At 37.3% G+C, this 21,237-nt stretch overlaps 1 protein-coding gene across 2 annotated transcripts in view; it reads left to right on the forward strand.

Moving 5' to 3' along the window:
* The window catches only part of LOC140146071 (leucine-rich PPR motif-containing protein, mitochondrial-like), a 73,436-nt gene that overhangs the window by 13,382 nt on the left and 38,817 nt on the right, over positions 1 to 21,237 (forward strand). The window contains exons 2-18 of one of the 2 annotated variants that reach the window (XM_072167818.1): positions 2,573 to 2,795; positions 3,722 to 3,844; positions 4,844 to 4,965; positions 6,437 to 6,582; positions 8,850 to 8,976; positions 9,843 to 9,947; positions 10,992 to 11,028; positions 11,469 to 11,607; positions 11,853 to 11,868; positions 12,138 to 12,246; positions 12,471 to 12,508; positions 13,824 to 13,905; positions 14,586 to 14,707; positions 15,395 to 15,497; positions 15,894 to 15,960; positions 19,083 to 19,213; positions 20,135 to 20,241. In XM_072167818.1, coding sequence (XP_072023919.1) covers positions 2,669 to 2,795; positions 3,722 to 3,844; positions 4,844 to 4,965; positions 6,437 to 6,582; positions 8,850 to 8,976; positions 9,843 to 9,947; positions 10,992 to 11,028; positions 11,469 to 11,607; positions 11,853 to 11,868; positions 12,138 to 12,246; positions 12,471 to 12,508; positions 13,824 to 13,905; positions 14,586 to 14,707; positions 15,395 to 15,497; positions 15,894 to 15,960; positions 19,083 to 19,213; positions 20,135 to 20,241 — 1,701 coding nt within the window. In that variant the 5' untranslated portion in view covers positions 2,573 to 2,668. Of the gene's footprint in view, positions 1 to 2,572; positions 2,796 to 3,721; positions 3,845 to 4,843; positions 4,966 to 6,436; positions 6,583 to 8,849; positions 8,977 to 9,842; positions 9,948 to 10,991; positions 11,029 to 11,468; positions 11,624 to 11,852; positions 11,869 to 12,137; positions 12,247 to 12,470; positions 12,509 to 13,823; positions 13,906 to 14,585; positions 14,708 to 15,394; positions 15,498 to 15,893; positions 15,961 to 19,082; positions 19,214 to 20,134; positions 20,242 to 21,237 lie in introns of both variants that reach the window. The other variant, XM_072167819.1, reaches the window with a different exon arrangement.

Here is a 21,237-nt window from a genome sequence, read left to right on the forward strand (position 1 = left end):
ATTGCTAGCATTCAGTAGCAATTTGAAATGGAATTGTCACATCAATCGCACAGCTGCAAAAGCTAACAGATCACTGGGTTTTATCAAACGTAACTTACGGGGATGTACTGAGGAAATCAAGAACATTGCCTACAAATCACTCGTTAGACCTTCGCTGGAATACTGTGCTGCAATATGGGACCCTTACACCGTGGACCAAATCTACCATCTTGAAGCTGTGCAGCGCAGAGCTGCCCGCTTTGTCAAAAACAACTATGACAATCGCAGCAGTGTCACCGACATGCTACAAGACCTGGACTGGCCGCTACTTGCTACCAGATGGAAGATATCTCGTCTAAGTCTATTCCAGAAAGCACACGAAGGTCACCTAGCCGTCCCAGTTCGAACCCTACTGCACCCGGTAACGCGCTTCACTCGCAAGTCACACAGCAAGTCATTTATTCAACCACAACCATCTAAGGACTGCTACAAATTCCTTCATACCACGATCCGTTACGGAGTGGAACTCGCTACCAGAAGACACAATAACCATATCTGACCCAATCGCATTCAAAGCTCAACTACAGCAGCTGTTCAAGTAACTCAACAAAAAGCACACACACATAACGGTTCACTTTTCCCCACTTGGGGTGTTGAACTGTAAGAAACCAGAACCAGAACCAGAAAATTGTTAAAACTAGCCAGGATTTGCTTGAGAAGTCTAGCCAAGAATTTGCTCACATTGCTCATCGATAGCTTCACATTCTAGGCAGAGACCATTGCATTCAAAATCTAGTTGGATTTGGTGAAGCATGTCACTTCACCGTGTAAATTAGCAATGGAAGTTAAGGTGGTAATGGAGTCATTATGAAAGTGCTCTAAACATGTTTTCAACAGATTAATTGAGTAGAGCAAAGCACACTGATCAATATGCCTTTTGTTTGAAGGAAATCGGACATACGGTTTTCAAAATATATCAATTTATATTTTCTTTGTATCTTATTGTTTTTATCAATAATCAATACAGTTAATGAGCTAAAATGACTGGAGAAGCTCATTAACATATAATTTTTGCCAATATTTTGCTAAAATCCATGCATAAATGTTCAGGGTACTTTTATTTTGCATACTTTTGCCCTCAAACTTGGTCAAAGTGTTTCTAATATGTTCTAATGTATTATATAGTGAAGCCGCCCCCTAATTTGCATATTTGCATAACTAATTAGCATTTATCAAATTAGCTAATTAATTATGCAAATATGCAAATTAGAGGCGGCTTCACTTTATGATACATTAGAACATATTAGAAACACTTTGACCAAGTTTCAGGGCAAAAGTATGCAAAATAAAAGTACCCTGAGCATTTATGCATTGATTTTTAGCAAAATATTGGTAAAAATTACATATTAATGAGCCTTTACAGTCCTTTTAGCTCATTAACTGTATTGATTATTGACAAAAACAATAGGATATAAAGAAAATATACATTGATGTATTATGAAAACCGTATGTCCGATTTGCTCCAAACAAAAGGCATATTGATCAGTGTGCTTTACCCTACTCAAATAATCTGTTAACAACATGCTCAAAGCGTTTCCTAATTTCTAGAAAATGCATCCAATACCACCTTAATAAGTATCACAGGCGATCGCATCAAAAATGTTGCTAAAATTACACTTCGGCAAGATTTTAGACTGTCCAAAATAGGCAAATCTTGCTCAAAATATACAGTCATGACAGTTGACTCATCGAAATAACTTTCATCCAAATTTCAACATTAACAGAATAAATAACCTGCCAAGTAAAAATAAAAATATGTTTCTTGTCCGGGTTTTTAAAAATTAGGAGGATGAGCCTGAGGGGCTTTTTATTTTCTATTTTTTATTGGGAAACAATGCTAAATACATGTATTTGGCACCATATTTTGAGTATTCGACATACATACTACAAATTAATATCTGAGACAAAGGAGGAGGCCCAATTTTTTATTTTATTGTTTTGAGAGGTAGGCCCCCTCTAGTGATCACAAAACTCTTCTTAAATGATGTATTACATGTATGCATTTACAAAGTCGTAAAATAAGTTTGAACTTCTGAAATATCTTTTTCAACAAGTTATTTCTGAAAGTTTAGAAAATAAAAAGAAATTTGAAAAATCTTCAAAAAAGGAGGAGGGCATGGACGAGAAACATGTATTTTTTTGCTGTCCGACCGAAAAACTATAGTAACACACTCTATCATCGAATGCGTAACTATCGTGTGTGCAAATTCTAAGCTAGAGCTCTCGAGTAAGCCAGAATGCAGGATTATCATGATTATCATGCACCCATGCACGTTTGAATGTGTATTGCGGGATTGGATTGCCCACTTTCCCAATGTTTGATGAGCATATTTCTCCAATATTTTGACAAGTTGACGTTGACTGTTCTATTCTATATATTGTTCAAATGGCAAATGTTTTTCATTGTCTTTTGCCAAAAAGTAATAGTACCGGTATTTTAAATTATAGTTGTAATTTTGTGTTTTTGATTGCAAAGATTGGATACAAGTACATGACACTCATTACGAAAATATTTGTGTTTGTTTTACTGCAGGACATTTTCAGTAAACCGTAGTTCTTCAGCACAACAACTCGAACCTGACACAAGAGGACCATCAGCGGCCGATGTGCACCGATCACGACGACAGCTATGGCAGAGTCAACCGCAGGACCAAGTCACACGCGTGCAATGCGAGAATTTGAAGATATGGTTCACAGTCGTGGCGAAGTTTCCAAGCAGAAATTTATGTCCGTTTATAATGCCTTGTGCAATGCAGGTCAGTATCAAGCAGGGTTACTTGTAATCTTTTCCGTAATTCTTTGCGGTTAGATCGGAGATGTCGTCCGCTGATGTTCACATCGTCACTCGCACTTCACAACTTCCAAATGCTCAGTAACAATGTTAAGCTGAAGGATGTGCACATCAATGTGATGTCAAATGACGACATCTCGGTATAACTGCAAAATGATGGGATTTACTGGTCAATTTTCTACCGTTCCTCAAGTAAGCCGAAGAAGTTATTATCTATGGCAGGCCTCAAAATACTTTTTTAATTTTTGAGGGCGAGCTACATATATGTAGGCCCTACTTTTGAAAGAACTTTCAGGGGCTACTTTCAGGATATCAGGCTAAATCCCCAAGTACTTTGAGCGATAAGCCTCATTGAAATAGTTTTCTTTCAGGGGTTACTTTCTGTTCTATATCGCCCAGGTAATTTAAATTTTGAGGGCTATTTTGGCATTCATTTTCAGAGAAAAATCACCCTTAGCAACCATCTATTTTTGAGAGCGAGCTGATCTAGTAAAAGTAAAGGTGGATGATGAATGATTTAAAGGGATACTTCATGATCCATAGCCTCATTCCCCAGCTTACTTGAAAAAAGTTGAGATTTTGTACCATCATAAACCTGAGACTACGTCATGATTGTGTGCGTTTAGCTTTCTTGCCGATTCGGTCGTTTGACAAAGATATCATCCAATCTGTATTTTCAAGCTGTTGACAGCCTGTAATTACAACACAGTAGCCTATGGGGGTGCTTTTTTTACACATGTATGGTAATTATGTGCAATTCACAAATTAACTGAAATTTTGGGAATAAACTTTTTTAGGATATCTATCGGAACCATACACTAAAAAGGGGATACTAAATTAGTAATTATCCCTTAATAGTATTATTATTTTACATTGTTCTCTTTATGACAGGGTCTGTGACACCAAACCAAGCTATATTACTGATACGAAGTTGTGGTAGTTTATTAAAATCACTGCCATCAGAAGAGAGGAATGACTTGTTGGTTCAAGTGTGGGACAAACTGGCAGAATTAGGTAAGGCCTAAAAACACAACGTCAAGGCTGAGGCCCCCCCCCCCCCACCCCTCCAAAAGTATGTTTCAAAGCTGCCATACATATGCATTCGTTTTGTGGTGCACATTTGTCTTGGCGAAATAAGCCTATTTAAAATACAACAAAATAGAATGGAAAAATGTTGAACTATAAGTAGGCCCCTGCAAAAAACACAATTTTTTGAAGTAAAAAACGAGATCCAAAATTTTGAAAAGCGAGAAAAGCGAGATTTTCCCCGAAAAACGGCACAAGAAGCTTTCAAAACGCGAAAATCGAAAAAAAAAAAAAAAAAAAAATCCAAAATTTGCTGCCCTCTATTGTCAGAACAATGTTTAGATGTAAATAACAAACCTGCCGCCGGCCGGCCAAAAAAAAAAAAAAAAGTGACAAAAAGTTGACCTTGAATTATGTTTTATAGTCAAAATATTCCAGTAATTCAATAAATATAATGATATTTGGCCTAAACTTGAACTCATTTGAAATGAAATGTCAGTTTTTATGGCTTTTTCACTCGACCTTGTGCTTGCAATGCTGTTGAATTTTGCACTTTGGCGAAGTTGGAACTGCATTTTAATGGAATTTGGCGAACTTTTATGGCATAAAGCAACATTTTTATAGTAAGTGCACTGCTTGGAAACTTTTTTAAAAAGCGAGATAATTGGTTAATAGCGAGAATCACGGCGTGAAAAGCGAGATCGCGTTTTTTGCCGGGCCTTAACTATAAGCTTTGAGCCATGATGGGACCTTTACATGTACATTTTGTAAATTGAAAAATAGGGATAAAAGAAAGAATTATGATGCACTGATCATCCTGGCTAACTCTAACAGTTGTTAATTAATTAAATACAAAATTCATAGTTCTAGAAAACAGCACTGATCAGCTAAAGTGCTGTTTTATTGGACCAGAACTATGAATTTTGTGTTTATTTTCAATAATAGTCCTGATGTTAATGTTTTGTCTAAATATTGACACCAATGCAGGTATACATTATGATGTAACTCACTACAATGCATTACTGATGGCGTACCTTGAGAATGGCTATAAGTTTTCACCAATGGAACTACTAGCTCAGATGGAGAGCAAAGGCGTTGAACCCAACAGGGTGAGTGTTTTGTGAGAATTCACAGACTCACACAGGATTTGAACCTGGGACCCGGATCACTGGACCGATACTCTATTAACAGAGCTAATGAGTTGGATAGGGAAGATCAGTGATGTTATTATCTATAGTATAGACAAATCCAATATCACACATTCCTACACTTCCAATGGCAGCCATTGCTTGGTCCCCGTCGGGTCCATGCCACCTGAAATGTAAAATGATGTGGCCTTGGCGGAATTTTAAACAGATTATAGTTTTTACTTGTTTTAACTATTTGCCACCAGTCACAGTTGATAATCACTAATATAGCACTAGAGGACAATCTTATCTAATACGAAGGAGTGTAGGGCACATTCTTTTTGGTAAAGTACAGACCTGGATTGGATAGGCGGATTTAGCAAGCAAAATGATTGTGTTCTGTAGATTCAGATCTAGGGTGGATCAGTACATGATTCACTATAATTTAAAGGGCAGGTCTATTGCTCGGACAACATCATATCATTGGCAAGCTAATATTATGAGGACAATGAAAATGACTCCTTTTTTCAGAGTTATAAGATGTTTAAAATTGATATTCCGCAAAAACCAACTTACACGGTGAGTTCCTTCGACGAGACAGATTTGGCCTAGAAAAATGGTGACGTCATGAAATGAGATATGCCCGCTGTGAGAAAAGGGACTATAAACGCTCTCAATGGACAGAACATATACTGTTGTTGTTCGCAGAAAAAAATCCAAATTAAGTATTACAAATGTAATGGTTTTTAAACATATGGATAAAATCAGCCGCTTCTTTTTTTATATATTAGACAATTGTGATATTACAATTCATAATTATGTATATCAATATCATGAGAAATATTAGGCCTAAAAATAAATACATATTTGAGCTTAGAATTTCATCTGAGACTAGCATATAAACCGTGTTAAGTCCACAAACTCGTGTATCTGATTTCCCTGTATATTGCAATGCTATAGTTTCAGTTGGATGAAATATTACAAAGCAAACGCATAGTTACAATACTGTGTGAGTTTTGTTCCCGAAATGAGAACAATAGTGTGCATATTGTTATGCAGCATTGTTATGGTAAGTGATAGTACAACTCATTGTTGCTAATGTCAAACTTGTCAATGTGATTGTGATTGTATGATGAGAGCATGATAAAGTGCCCGCTTCATTTACCTCGTCATAAGCCAAGCGGGGGAGAACATATGCGCTTCAAGCGGGGAAGAACACGTCGAGGCTGAACTTTACTCACACAATTTCTCCTTTTTCAGGAGAAATACGCACAAAAATAGTGTCAACTTGTAATGTAATAATTATTCTCTTCGAATAGAGATAAACTTGTTTTTGCAATAGACCTGCCCTTTAAAGTGGACTACCAAATTTGCAGAGTCAGAAACTCAAAAATAGTTATTTGCAGTCTGTTTGTTAACAAAGTTTTTCTGTTTGTTTTTCTGTTCTCATTAGATAACCTACCAGCGACTAATCAAAGCCTACTGTCGTCAGGGAGACGTCCAAGGTGCTACGTTAATATTGAATGTTCTTAAATCAAAGGGGTTAACAGTGACGGAGAGTGTCTTCAATTCGCTCATAGAGGGCAATGCAAAGGCCGGGTAAGCAATGCATAGGGTTTATTTTAACATGCAAAATACGTTCACACAATTTCGGTACCCTTTCAAAGGCAAAGTGCAAAGTGCAACACATGTATACAAAATCTTGAAAAACGTACATGTTCATATTTTTCGATGATTTGATACAGGGTGTCCCAGAATGATTTGTACCGTGTTTGCAAAAATAACTAAAAATAGAAGACGGGCAGACGGGCTATTTTTGATACCAGCATTATAATGTTGGAAATGTCTCCTACTTATTCTGTTAATTTCAGCACGCTACCTTTATTTGTTTTGGCGTGGCATGCAATAATGTAAAATCAATGAAAAACGACTCGCATACCCTTGAAAAATGGCACGATACAATTAAATGAAGAACGTGGGATGTTTGGCACAGCATTTCGACGACAACTACTGTTGGGGTTGCGCCTTAAAGCTTGCCGGACAGCTGCAATGTTCGCTCTAGTTCTTACAGTCTTACGAGCACTTGAAGCTTCACTCTGCCGATTCGTGACTGTTCCGTGCTCGTCAAACTTCTTTACGTTATACACTATCGTCTAATGAATCTTCTTTACGTCTCAACATAGCTGCCGGTTTGCCAGTAAGTTTTTGAAAGAAATCCACGCTGCTGTACAGTAAATTGAGGAGCCGTCTTTTCTGTACCACAACCAGTTCGATCTCTGCAAGCATTTCAAGTGAAATGGACCTCACACCACAATAACTATATTTAAAACTACCGCCAAAGAGAGAATGGGATTAGGCCACAAATCCTTAATTCCATATAATGATTGCTTCGTAACGTCATAAATAATAGATAGATATCGGCTATTTAGTGGAAATATGAACAGGGCACAACTAAAATACCTGCATAACTTTTTCCAAATAACTTTGTGCTGAGCAGTTAGTTATGTTACAGATTTTCAAAATAGGTTGCGTTGTCAAAACTTAGAATTCACCATTTTTACGCAATCTTCTATAACTTCTACTAGAAACGTCCAATTTTTAAAATCTAAAAAATCTGAAAAAGCTAAATATATGTAGAACATAAAATGCAAAACAATATGACCCTTCAACATGCCCTTCATACCTAAAAAATTCCATCTTTCCCGGTACAGATCATTCTGGGACACCCTGTATATAGAAACACAATAGACGACGATAAAATACCCTTAATATATTATGAGAATGTGAGAATGAACCATGTGATTGTGGTCGTAGCTAGTGGAGGCATAAGTCAGTAATAATAAATGGTATGTATTATTCTAAAACGTCCTGGCAAAAAACAATTGGGTGATTTGGGTCAACAATTCAGTGAAATTGAGACATACATTGTTAAAATTAAAAAAAAAAACCCTTTGTAGCAGTGTGTTATTCCCCTGCACTTAAGCTTGCCCTTTATTTCCCCATTCACAATGCACTCCCCAGGGTCGTGCATGCATTGTTCTGGTGAACAAAATTAAAGGGTGCGAGCATTGATTTTTGTCAGTTGCACAACAACAAACTTGTACCGTATTTCGTCAAATAGTCGCCCCCTCAAATAAACGCCCCCACCACTTTCTTCAACCATGTTGTTTCAAAAATGCCGATATTTCCATGCTATCTTGTGTAGTAAGCTTACCAAGTTGTCCACATGGTCGTAAAGAGCGTCAATAATTGGCGAAAATGTGGATTGGAAACCCGGAAGTGAACCAGAAGTCAGTATTTCTAGTTCATAGTTTGTCATTTTAGCGTGAGTTTTAAGTTTACCTAATGATTTTAACAGGAATTATTGTTCTAAAATTGACCTTGAATAAACGCCGCCCCCTTGGGAAAATGTAACGCCCCCGGGGCGTTTATTTGACAAAATACGGTGTTCAGTCATTAACCCTTACCGAACTAAGTCTCACTAAAGCTCACTATTAAAACCACTGTGCGTGCATGCATTCCACGTGACTTGATGATGCAATCAGCCAAAGTCATATATACCCAGGGAATCGGTGCCCGGGGTAGCGTAACCTCCGTGGCTACAGGTCGGTGATCTTCTGCATGGCATGCGAGGGGTCCGAGGTTCAAATCCCGGGGGTACAAGTGACTTTTTGTTCACCTTCTCTCCTTCTTTGTTTCTTCTTTCCTTTCCGATAGCAAAAAAAACCACACAAGTTCAGTTAGAGTTATATGTAACCTCAAATCAATAGATCCTGGCCTACCTGAATTTTGTCAGCCAGTTATACTAAAATAACAATTTTTGTTGTCTGATATTTTAAAAATGTGTAACCATGTTCTTTCTTCAGGGATATCGAAAGTGCAAGAAAGATTATTGATTCCATGAGAGACTTGGGTATAGAGCCCAGTCTGGATACGTACACAGCATTGGCGAGTGTATATGTAGAGCAGGGTGACAAGGATAAGATCAAAGAGGTAAGTCTTCAGAGAAGGCGATTAGACTTTATTTAATATACCTTACACCTAAATACCAGTACGCAGCTGTAGCATTAACTGGGGAAGGCTGTGGACTGATAAATAGGTATATGCTTTGATAAATTCCCATCTTGGATTGTCACAATAGAGACCAAAATAGAGTACAAGTATTTGAAGTTAGTTTATAATCAAGTGTTGAAGTGGTTTGCACATGAAGCACTGCCTAGCAGTGACATTCTGAAGTTGTGATGACCGATTACTGGCGATTAGGCCTAAAAAATTGTTTTATTGGTGTAACATAAAATTAGGGTAGGTCGGTCGGGATTTATTTTATACACATTTTAAGCGGTAAATTGCTTCAGCTAACTTTTTTGTTTCTTTTTTTGGGTCGGTCGGGTTACGCCAATTAAACAATTTTTTTAGGCCTTAATGCTCTGCATACTAGCCATAGGCTTCAAGATAAAAAATCTTAAGTTTTGAGATATTTTGTCAAAATATCAAGAGCTATCTCAAGAATCACTGAACCAATACTAGGCTTAATTGTACTCAATTTTATGCATTTATCATGCTGATTCCAAATATGGTCATGAAACTTAACAATTCTGCAATATAAAGCACTATCTCAAGAACCACTTAACTAATACTAGGCTTGTTTGTACATACACCCCCTATGGAATATATGACCTTAATCTTCCACACAGGGAGTGTAGATTTCCAATGGAGTCACCCATCTAAGTAACCCCATTTGAAACTCACACCCCTGTGTCAGTGGAGATTAAGGTCATGTCTTCTACAGGGGGTGTATGGATTTCAGCTGGAATAGGCCATTGTTTAATTGCACCTGAATTCTTATGTTATCGTTTCAGGTTATGAGTGAAGCCGAGGCCAGCGGGTTTACCCTGACACCAAACTTCTACTTCAAGATCATACATGGTCTTACATCGAGTGGGCACAAGGAACATGTAAAAGAGGTGAGACAATACACCTAATATTGAAATGGGTGCTCAGAAATACACCCAAATATTGCAGAAACATGCCCAAGATCTTGCATTGGGAGAATATTTACTGATTTATTGAAATGGGTGCTCAGGAATACACCCAAATATGACATAAATACTCCCAAGATCATGCATTGAGAGAATTTACTAAAAGATTGAAAAAGGTGCTCAGAAATGCACCCACATATCACATCAATACTCCCAAGATCTTACATGACTTACATTGGGTGGGCATAAAGAACTTGAGGTGAGAATTCACTAAAGGTTGAAATGGGTGCTCAGAAATACACCCAAATATTACATAAATACTCCCAAGATCATACATGGTTTTACATCGAGTGGACATGTAAAAGAGGTGAGAGCATTCACTGAAGATTGAAATGGGTGCTCAGCACAGCAGCTGATAGGTATATCCCATCATCCTCTGTGGTACCATAGTAGAACTACACATGCCATAGAAAGTGTACACAAAATCCCTCACTTCAACATTCAATTAGGCCTACTCGCTTATATCAGAGGAGCGTAGACTTTTGTTTGAAAAAATACGATCTCTAAAGTGTTGTGAAACTATCCATAGCTCTCAATATTTAAGTGGTTCTTACATTGTACTTGTATGTATTTGCTATGGAAAAAGCATGGACTGCAATGCATGATGGGATACTCCCTCCAGCTGCTGTGGGTGCTCAGAAATAGACCAAAATATTACATAAATGGTCCCAAATCCTACAAAGGTGAGAATACACCCTAGATTAAACTTCTTTAATCCTTTCAAGTTACCTGAAAGTTCCATCAAACATCATCATTGTATACCCTGCACTAATCGTCTGGAAAAGACAAGTCACAAACAGAGTATAGTTCAGTGATCTCACAGTAGTTGCATCTTGTTAGCTCTCATGCCTGGTGTCCAAATACTCTATGTCTAGTATAGCTCAGAGAAGTAAGATACAGTATATTTCTGGGCAAGTTTTATAAGATGATATGAAAAATAAGCAATTTTTCATGTTTATTTCTTTTCAGTTTGTTGACAAAGTGGATCTGAGGTATTCTACACCAGGTATGTCAAATTTGGATCATACAGGACTAGGCTGTTCCAGTTTAAAACCATAGGGCATGCTATTTAAACACTGCGTTCAGAAATCTCAATCCTCATGACAAATCATAAACCCAAATCCTTTGCCGGCGTCAGACATAAACTGGTATAATCAGTCTCCGATTATAATGTTGTTTTGATAATTTCAGATGCAGGAAGACTTGCCGTAGATCTATGAGGTTAAGGTGGCTATGAGGTCATAGGTCTTGGAAAAATTAACTCTCCACAAGTTCCAAGTTCCAAAAATTAATAATTCAAAAATTTCAGGAATGTGCACTTTCTTGACCATATTTGGAATCAGCATGAAAAATGCATTAAAATAAGTACAAACAAGTCTTAGTCTTGGTTTATGAGATAGCTCTTGATATTAAGTCAACCATACTATGTTGTTTTGATCATTTCAGATGCAATAAGGCTTGCTGTGGATCTGTGGGGCCAAGGTGGTTATGAGGAGTCCTTTACCATCCTTCAGTCTTTGAAGCATCTGGACAACAAGTGGGCCAGACAAAGAAGCGTGCAGGAGTTTATTGAGACCATGGTTACGTCATCATCAGGACCTGTAAGATTTATTAGCCCGCCTGTATCATTTATCACTCTGATGTGGCAGTGGCGTCAGTGGGTATTTCATTAGGCACAGTTTCAAATTGTTCAAAGTGCTGGCACACGCGCTTAAAGATGCCTCATAGATTTGCGTGTGAAATACTTGCCTAAATGCGTTGACGGTGCTGTCACATCATTAAGCTTTATTAACGGATTGTCCATTCAGGTTATTGAAACCATATAATTAGATCATCATCAGGACCTGTAAGTTTGATTGACCCATCTAGTCTCCCATGCACTATGAACCTTAAAAGTCCAGAAAGCTACGATGTTTTGTCCATTTGGCTGTAATTCACAACAAGATGGCACCGCCGGGGCTCAAACTCACAGTCCTCTGATTGTGAGGCAGAGCCTGTCCCGCTGCGCCACTGTGCCCCACTTGATGGGCAAGGGGAAGCAATCATTGAATATATATGAACAGGTTTAACAGGGATGGGTTCTTATAATAAACCATCTAATTTTTTTTCCCCCAGGGTACTGAGAAGTTGATTGATTACTTGGATCAAATCCATGAGTTACATCTACATGAGGAGCCCTACACACATGCGTTGCAGCAGAGTCTAAGAACACAGGATAACACAGGTAGGGGGCTAGCCTACTTTGACAATAATAACTGGCTTTGAACAAGTTCATTAGGAATGTTAATTTCAACTGTGGATTTTGTTCATTTTAAACAATTCCTATAATAAATAGAGATGTTTTACTCACATTTTAGTGACGTTTCACCACTACGCCTCTCACAAAAATAAAAGGAATTTTAAAGAGAGTTGGCAAATGATTATATTTTGCTTACACTTTTTTTACAGAACTATCTCTAGCCATCATGAAGAAAATGCAAGACAAGGTGAGTGGTGCAAACTATATTTTTTCCTCAAAGATGATTGATTTAGACAATAATAACTGAGCACCATCTATTTTGAGGTCATTGTGTGAATTCGGAGGGTTTTGTTTTGGGCCGAGGTATTTTTCAGAGGGAGGTCCAAATACTCTGAGGCCCAAAACAAAACATGACAAAAATCAAAATGGCATTTTATGTTATTTTATGTCATAAAACATTGTTAAATATAACCAGTTTTAATTATTGTTATTACCTACCCTACAAAACATTTACCAGCCGATTTAACATTCGCGCTGACAACAAGTGCTACCAAATCACAGAAGCGTGACGGCATTGCGAAGGCGTGTGTGTTGCCATAACGCTTAACTTATACACGCACATGTGCGCAGAAGTCATTGTAGCACGTCTGAAGTCATTGTGAGTTATTAATAACCGAGCAATTTGATTGGATCACAGGCTTCGTGTATATTAATGAGGTTATGAATTATAGATAGGCACTATGCTCAAGTCCCAATAAACAATTTCATTAGAGTTGATTTGGAGGCTAACAAAGTGAAAACTGCGAGATGTTCTAAAAAAATCTGTTCTACGGGCCCAACCGACCCAGATTTTGCATTTTGAGTTTTTTCTTCCTGTTTTAGATTTTTTTTTCTTTTTTAGCTACATGAAATTAAAAACATCACTTTTTGTTCTGAAGAAGATTGATGGATTTGCAGATTTTTCAAGCTTTCTGTGATATTTTAGGCTTAATCCCGACTGACCAATCCTACTTGGCAGGTCTGTTCACCCGTAGAACAGGGTTTTGTTTTTTTGGTCGCCTAACATCACCAACCTCAACAGAATTTTAAAACGTACCTCAAATTTTCGGTCGCAACTTTGACCTTCATCTGGAGACTGGCAACAAAAGTTCGGGGTCAGCGACCTTTTGGACACTTGACCCCAAATCTCGATCGTACACTCTTGGTAACTTGTATCAGCACCCGTTGCGGTTGTGACATGGCTGATTGACTCTGATGTAAATTGACTCCTTCACACCCCTTTTGGTGTCAAGTGTCCAAAAGGTCACTGATCATGGACTTTGGTTGCCAGTCTCCAGATGAAGGTCAAAGTTGTGATCGAAAATTTGAGGTATCAATTATCTATTCACTGAATTTGAGGTATGTCTTAATTTTAAATACTTAATTCTGAAGTCTACCAACACAGATGAACTTTCATGGTAACAAAGGGCCAGTTTATACTTATCTCAGATTCGTCTGTATGCAATAATCACATTGATATCATTAAGTTGACACTTTTGTTCTTTCTATCATTTTTCCTACAGAATATACCTGTTAGGACACATTATTTTTACCCACTTTTAGCAAAGAAGAGGCACTTATCAAAAAAGAATGAGAGAGAAGAAGGTCAGTTGGGGTTTTGTTACAATCTGGTTTATCTGCATTTTTATCTGCAAAGCCCTGAAATGGAACTGTAATTTGCATCATTAAGTTTGAGATTTACAAAGATTCAAATGTACAATCGTAACACTTCCATAACACATCCACAGTTGGGGATTTTCCTTCCCTGTACATCCAAAATGACACCATGGTATGAGAACGATATAAAATTATTCACAATGCAAGTCTTTGGGTGAATTTTAAAACTGTTTTCATGAAGTAATTGTTGTATGTTTCCCTTACCCGCATATCCGTCTAATATCATGCAATGGGCTATTCCAGTTGAAATCCATACACTCCCTATATGGAAGGCACTATTAATCGCCCACATGGTGGGGGGGGGGTAGATTTCAAATGGAGTCACCCATTCAGGTAACCCTATTTGAAGTTCACACTCCCTGTGTGGGAGATTAAGGTCATGTCTTCCATAGGAGCTGTATGGATTTCAAGTGGAATAGCCCATTATTGCAACTGGGAGTGTGTTTTCATGTAATATTGTGAGTTACAAGTAGGACGTGTTAATCATAATAGGATTGTGAAGCCTGACCCTCAAGCGCATGGAATCCAGAATTCTGGCAAAATTTTTTTACCTTAAGGAGCTTAAAATTACCCTTTAACCTTTGACCTTTTTAAATTACCTGTGACAGGTGTACTATCAGTGATATCAACAATGCTTGGTATGGGCATCAAGACAGAGCCAGAAACGTACAGTGAATATGTGATGGGGGAACTCCCTGACAATTTTGATGAAATAATGGAACTAATTAATGTAAGTAACTTTTTGAAAATTGCCTTGCTTCTCGCCCCTCCGAAAAAGTCATGGCTATGCCACAGCTGTCAAACCACACTTTCCCCTGCCCTTGCCATATTTTTGCATGTTTAACCCTAACTGAACCAGGTCTCACTAAATCTCACTATCAAAACCACTTCTCGTGCATGCATTGCACGTGATGCGATGACACAATAATGCAGTCAATAAGTCATATATACCCAGGAATTCGTTGGCCAGGCCAACGTCACCCATGTGGCTACAGGTCTGTGATCTTCTGCGTGGCATGCGAGGGGTCCGGGGTTCGAATCCTGGGGTACCAAGTGACTTATTTGTTCATCTTCTCTCCTTTTTCGTTTCTTCATTCCCTTCCGATAGCAAAAAAACCTTGTGTTCAATTAGGGTTAATAGAAAGTTAGCCTTGGAATTGACAAGTCAGAAGCTATATTTTTGTGTCAAGCGAGACATGCCTCACTTGAAGCGCTGCAAATCTTGGTTTGAAGCTATGTGTGCTGGTAGGGCATTCCAAATGCCTGCAGAGTGTTGGAGAAACTGTCAAGGGATCCTTAGTGTATCTTTCCAGTCTTAACTATACCAAATAAAAGAAACTGATTTCCAAGATGTTGATACATGTATTATACCCGAGGTGCATACTTAATTTAAATAACAAATATTTGCCTTTTGCAGGACACACCTCTCAAGGATGACCAGAATCTATATACAGGATACTGTCAGCATGTATTGGCCAGGAAGTTGCCGTCTCAGACATTAGAAACAATTGAAAAGTTGTGTAAGTGTTGAATTCTATTGTTTAATTCTCTGCGTGCTTAGACTTCAATATAAAAAGTCTCAAGTTTTGAGATATTTTCTCCAAATATCAAGAGCTATCTCATGAACCACTGAATCAATACTAGGCTTGTTTGTACTCATTGTAATGCATTTTTCAAGCTGATTCCAAATATGTTCATGAAAATGAACAATTCCAAAACTTTTGAATTAAAAAAAAAAATGAAACTTGTCGTCTGCAGTTGTGATACCCTTGTGGTGAGAGTTAATGTCATACCCAAAATAAGTGGCACAGCATGAACCCACAAGGGGGAGTGTGCATTGAATGGAGTGGCCCATTAGCTATCACAGCCATGATCAGCTCCCAAGGTTTGACTTTTATGTTTGGTTTTGTTTTCAGATGAACTTCAACCTGCAATCACAGAATCAAGGAGATTTAGAACATTTGTTAGTTCATACCTGAATAGGTAAGCTCAAACATATTTTTCAATAAATATTCTCCATTTAAAAAATATTCTCCATTTAAAAGTCCTTGACCCAATCAACAGACTCATCCCCCATTTTTCTTCATCAAAACTGAGATTTTAAAAGCTCATATTTTTCTCATTATCCATTCAAATTTAACGCCTGAGATATTTTTCGTTTTTAAGCATTTAAAAATGGTGTGAGCAAAAATGTAGGGATTTTTGGTAACCATACCGGAAGTGTATGAACTATCCTATGGGGCAATTGTTATGCACGTTTTTGCTTATATCAAAACCACTGAAGCAATTTAAATCAAAATTTATAAACATATTGTTGTAATGGTAGGCCTCAATCTAAGATAGAAAATAGAACATGAAAAATTGGACCACACTTCTTAAGCCGAATAAGTAAGATGTTTAAATTGCTAAGTACACTGCAAAATTCCTGGCGGCAGAGTGACTACATCGCACTGGATCTCTGCAGTCACCACCGCCGTCACGCCATAATAACTTACCCTATGGTGGCCGGCGGAGTCACTACAGGAGAGTGACTACATCGGAAACAAGGCAGTGGGGTACTATGCAGCAGTGTCATCACGCAGTGACTATAACTGCTATCCTCCGATGTGTTACCTGCTCGATATCGCATCGGCGACTCATGATGTACACCACTGACTAGATTCCGACAGTGGTCCACATCTTGTAGTCACATCAAAGTGACTTCCGTAGCCAGTGCCCCATGCGTCGCCTGATCGGTGCCTAGTCGGCGAACTTCAAGGTGACCACGTTGCCAAAAGGTCGTTGACCGAACCTTGTTATGAGGTCGAACACTCTGGGTACGCGCGCGTATATCTACAAAATACGCGCTGATGATGACAAATACACGTATCATGCTTGTTTACTGCTTGTATACGCTCATGAATGGAACGAGTTGGTTTTTTATAATTAATTGATTGATGCATGCTGTACACTGGGTCCGTGGCTAGCTGTACTGCCGTCTTTGTGTTTTTTTATCGTGCTTTTGCATTCTTTATCATTTATATTTCAACTGTCAGACTTCCGATTCATTTTGTTTCATTTATTTATTGTTCTCTTTTATATATTTTAATTCTTTTTGTGCTGCCTATTTAATAATCTCATCAACTGTGTGTGTTTTATTTGCAGTTCTTGTTCTTGGTTTATATTTGTTTGTTTCATTTCAAACGTTTATATTTTGCTTATTTGTTTGCTTGTTTTCCCACAAAACTTATATGCTTTGTTTACTTCAGTGGTTAGATGGCATGTTTTGCAATCAAATTAGGCCTATTTTTCATATTTTGCATGATAACGTTATATAGGCTTATTGACACTTTTTTTTATTTAAAATAAATTGTGTTTTTGTGATACTAATTTTATTTTCAGCCGAAGTTCGCAAAGTAGGCCTAGGCTATGCCTTAGGCCTAGCATTTTCAATTTATACATTTTGATTTGCCAAAACTTCACTTATTTTGAAGCAAGAATTTTCTGTTTATATTTAAAATTGATTTATAGGCCTAGCATGCATTTTGTTTTACTTCTTGTCACTTTCCTGAATATAGGCCTACTGCAAATTTATACCTTTACTGCCGTAAGTTTATGCAAAACTTTGGCTTGTGCTATTTTCTTTTTCCGTTTTTCAAATTGGTGTTTTTATAGGCCTATTAGTTTGATTCCTTTTTCATGATGATTTTTTTACGTTATAAAATTATGCCTATAAATCGGGGAATTTTTTTATTTGTATTTTGTTCTATTGTCGTCGACTGGCGACTCGTAGGTAAACTTTTGTTTGGTGTGTATTTTTGTAATCTTGATGCGTGCACTTTTTAAAAATAGCTAACTTGTTTTTGTTGCTTGAGTTTGATATTCACTTAAATATATTTCACATAATTTTGTTTTTATTTACTCACATCAATATAGGCCTATTGCAGTGTTTGTTTGAAATTGTGTTTTATTTTTTATCACGCAAATATTAATGCTTGTTATAAATTATTGTTTTACACATTTAATATTTTAATTCATCAATAGGCCTACATACTTCTTATATTTCTACTTTTAACTTCTTTATTTGCCAGTTTTCTCAAGTTGTTTTCTTTTGAAGTGTTTCTTTGTTTCTTCCATTCTTTGCATGTTTATTGGTTTCTTCATGTTTATTTATTTCTTAATTTTTTATTTATTTAGTTTTTCAAATAACCACCAATTAACAAAAATGTATCTTATTCATCATGTTAGTTTATTGAATTATACTTTGTTTACTCATCATGTTTATTTCTTTTACTAACAAATTTATTTTATTCATCTAATATTTCCTTTATTTTTAAAGTCCAGTTTGCAATTTCCCCTCCCTAATCCCCTAAAAAAAGCAAGAAATAAAGAATATTATTTGAATAAATCAAGAGAATATAAAAATATGGCAATAAAAGCAAAACCGGCAACCCAAAACGCTTGAGCACCCAGGCCCAGTCGCGTAGTCACACCGGTGTGACTCTCCTGCATGGAAGTCACCCAGGCGCCCTTGAAAGTCACTATGTAGAAACCTAGGAGGCTGGCTACCCGGCTATTTCGGACCGGCGATATGGAAAACCGAGGTGTAGTTTCCGATGGAGTGACATTCTGGTGACATCGGCGTCACACAGATGAGAATCTTGCAGTGTAGTTAACAACACATCTGGATTTATTCATAAAGTGTTACACAAGCTTAACATTTATGGCAAAACAGAATCTATGATAATAAAATTGTCACTCACCAAAGTCCTGATCAGTGTAAAAGAACATAGTGATACGCCCCGAGGGCATTACATTTTACATAGAGGATATACAATGTATGAAGAAAACAGTTTTGAGTTGAATTTATAGCAGGGTCAGGTTTTTTTAATCACCACTTACACATTTTTATAAAAATATTAGTAATTTAGTCTTGCATTTTAAATGAAGTCTGTATATTACTTTGGCCTTATTTGAAGTTTGCATCAAATTTCTGTGAAAATGTTGACAAAAATTTGATGGGGATAGTTGTCATGGTAGTGACAGCTGCATGAGCAATTACTTTTACAAATGCCCCCCCCCCCCAATAAAAATACTCACAAATCATATTTAATTTTACTTTTCAGATCTCAAGCACCACATATCCCACAGTTTGCTCAACTGCTGAAAAAGATATCGGAGCATACGCCAGCTGAAACAAATGCTTTATCTGTCACTGGGGATGATGATTTTGAGTTGGATGACTTTGTGAAGAAAGGTATGGCACAGGGAAGTTCAATGAATTGTGGGAAGGGCAAGTGACATTAAGTCACATTTCAAGGATTTGTATCCCAGCTCGTTTACTTAAATCCACTCACCAGAAGTAGGCACAAAGTATTGACACCTCTTTTGGCAAAATCGGAGCACTTGATGTTTTTGACCCCCATAGAGCCAAAAACGTGACTTTTGACCTTTTGGTGATAACTCAAGAATGGTACATCCTAGATAGGTCAAACTATACATTTTCTGAATCCTTGTGACTAGAGGAATACATTGAAAGTTCGATGACCCCTATATTCCCCTAACCCACCCTAAGATGCGCGTTTACCTGAACTTTTCTGTTTATACACATGATAAGGACTCAAGAAAACATTGTGTCATTAATGTCCTTTCCAGGTGGCACTAAGCTCAATCTGAAGCCGGTCTAACATTTCTACAATTATAAGTTGACGATACAATATATTCTGTAGTAAATCAAAGGAATATGACAGTGAGTTTATGCTTGATAGAATTACACCGTCTGATCAACAAGCAAGTATTCTCCTCCTCGTGTGTAGTTTGATCCTGCACATATTGATGGATCATGTGTAGTAAGAGTCACTGGCTGCATGGTGCTTGTGAGTTTAATGGAACTTATACGGCAAGCAAAATCAGGCTGAAGTCGGACATATTCAATTTTCAGTTTCTTTATAGGATTATAAACAGCTACATTTTGCAAAAAAAACAAAAAAACATTGAATTTAGACAACCAGTTCAAAAGGTATGAGCAGTTAAAGAGTTTCAAAAACAATAGGAAACAAAAGGAAGTACTTCCTTTGTTTGGCTATATCAAAAAATCAATGTGACTGATTCTGCTTGATCACATCACATTTGTGTAATTGATTTTTAGTAAGGCAATTGATTATTTATTTCTCTGTAGACCCACTGGGAAGTTACATATACCATAGCATCAACCTAATTCACCCACAACGATTTGGTGAGAAATGGATGCATGTGAAGGCACTCTTCAAAGAACTCAAAGCACAGGTAAGCCACACCTAGACTTGGATTGACATGTTTTTTGTTTGTCATAATGGAGAGAAAGCTGAAGTATTTTGGCCATATTGTCAGGAAACATGGGAGGTGTAGAAAAACAAATTTTGCAAGGGGCTATGGAAGGCCGACGAGGAAGAGGACGTCAACCAACATCTTGGACTAATGACGTGAAGCTGGTTTCTAACCAAGGAATGCAAGGTGCAATTGGCATTATATCGAGTGAGATGGCGTATTCTTGTGAAGACCACAGCAGCGCTGCACAGCGCCACCTGACATAGAGTGAGAGAGTTTGTTATTTTTTTTTATTGATATAAGATGTTAAAGTGCTCAATTGCCACATATGTTATAGGCAGTAGAGTGCTGTATGAGTAATCCTCATGGATTCCATTTAAAATCCATACACGGTTGATACACCCCTATGGAAAACATGACCTCAATCTCCCTCACAAGGGATGTAGATTTCAAATGCATTCACCCTTCCTGGTAACCGCTTTTGAAATTCACACTCCCTGTGTGGAAGATTAAGGTAGAGTCCGAAGTTTTCCATTTACAGAATTAGGGGTACAACATCAACATGGAAAATGACATTTTTGTATGACGTGACAAACATTGTTAAAAGATAAGAGAAATAAATGTTAAAAATAATCTTGAGTTGTATGTGTCAATTTTTATGATAAAAATACTGTTTAATAATACCGAAATAAAGGTATATTACCAAGGCATGAACTCCCTATCCATCCAAACATCGTAACAGTCGACCTATTATTGTGAGAATATTCCAATCAGAGCATATTGATCGCGATATTGAACACTTTATTGTGACATTAATATCATGCATAATCATTGTTTATACATTTTAAGCTTTATTCATAAAACACAAGATTTGCAAATTTTACAACACAGATTACATCACGGAAAATGGATTTTAGAAAATGGTAAACTTCGGACTAGTGTTGTTATCGACAGACCTACTGTCGCCAAAATTGT

This window comes from Amphiura filiformis, chromosome 2 (assembly GCF_039555335.1).
Source record: "Amphiura filiformis chromosome 2, Afil_fr2py, whole genome shotgun sequence".
In the NCBI taxonomy this organism is placed as follows: Eukaryota; Metazoa; Echinodermata; class Ophiuroidea; order Amphilepidida; family Amphiuridae; genus Amphiura; species Amphiura filiformis.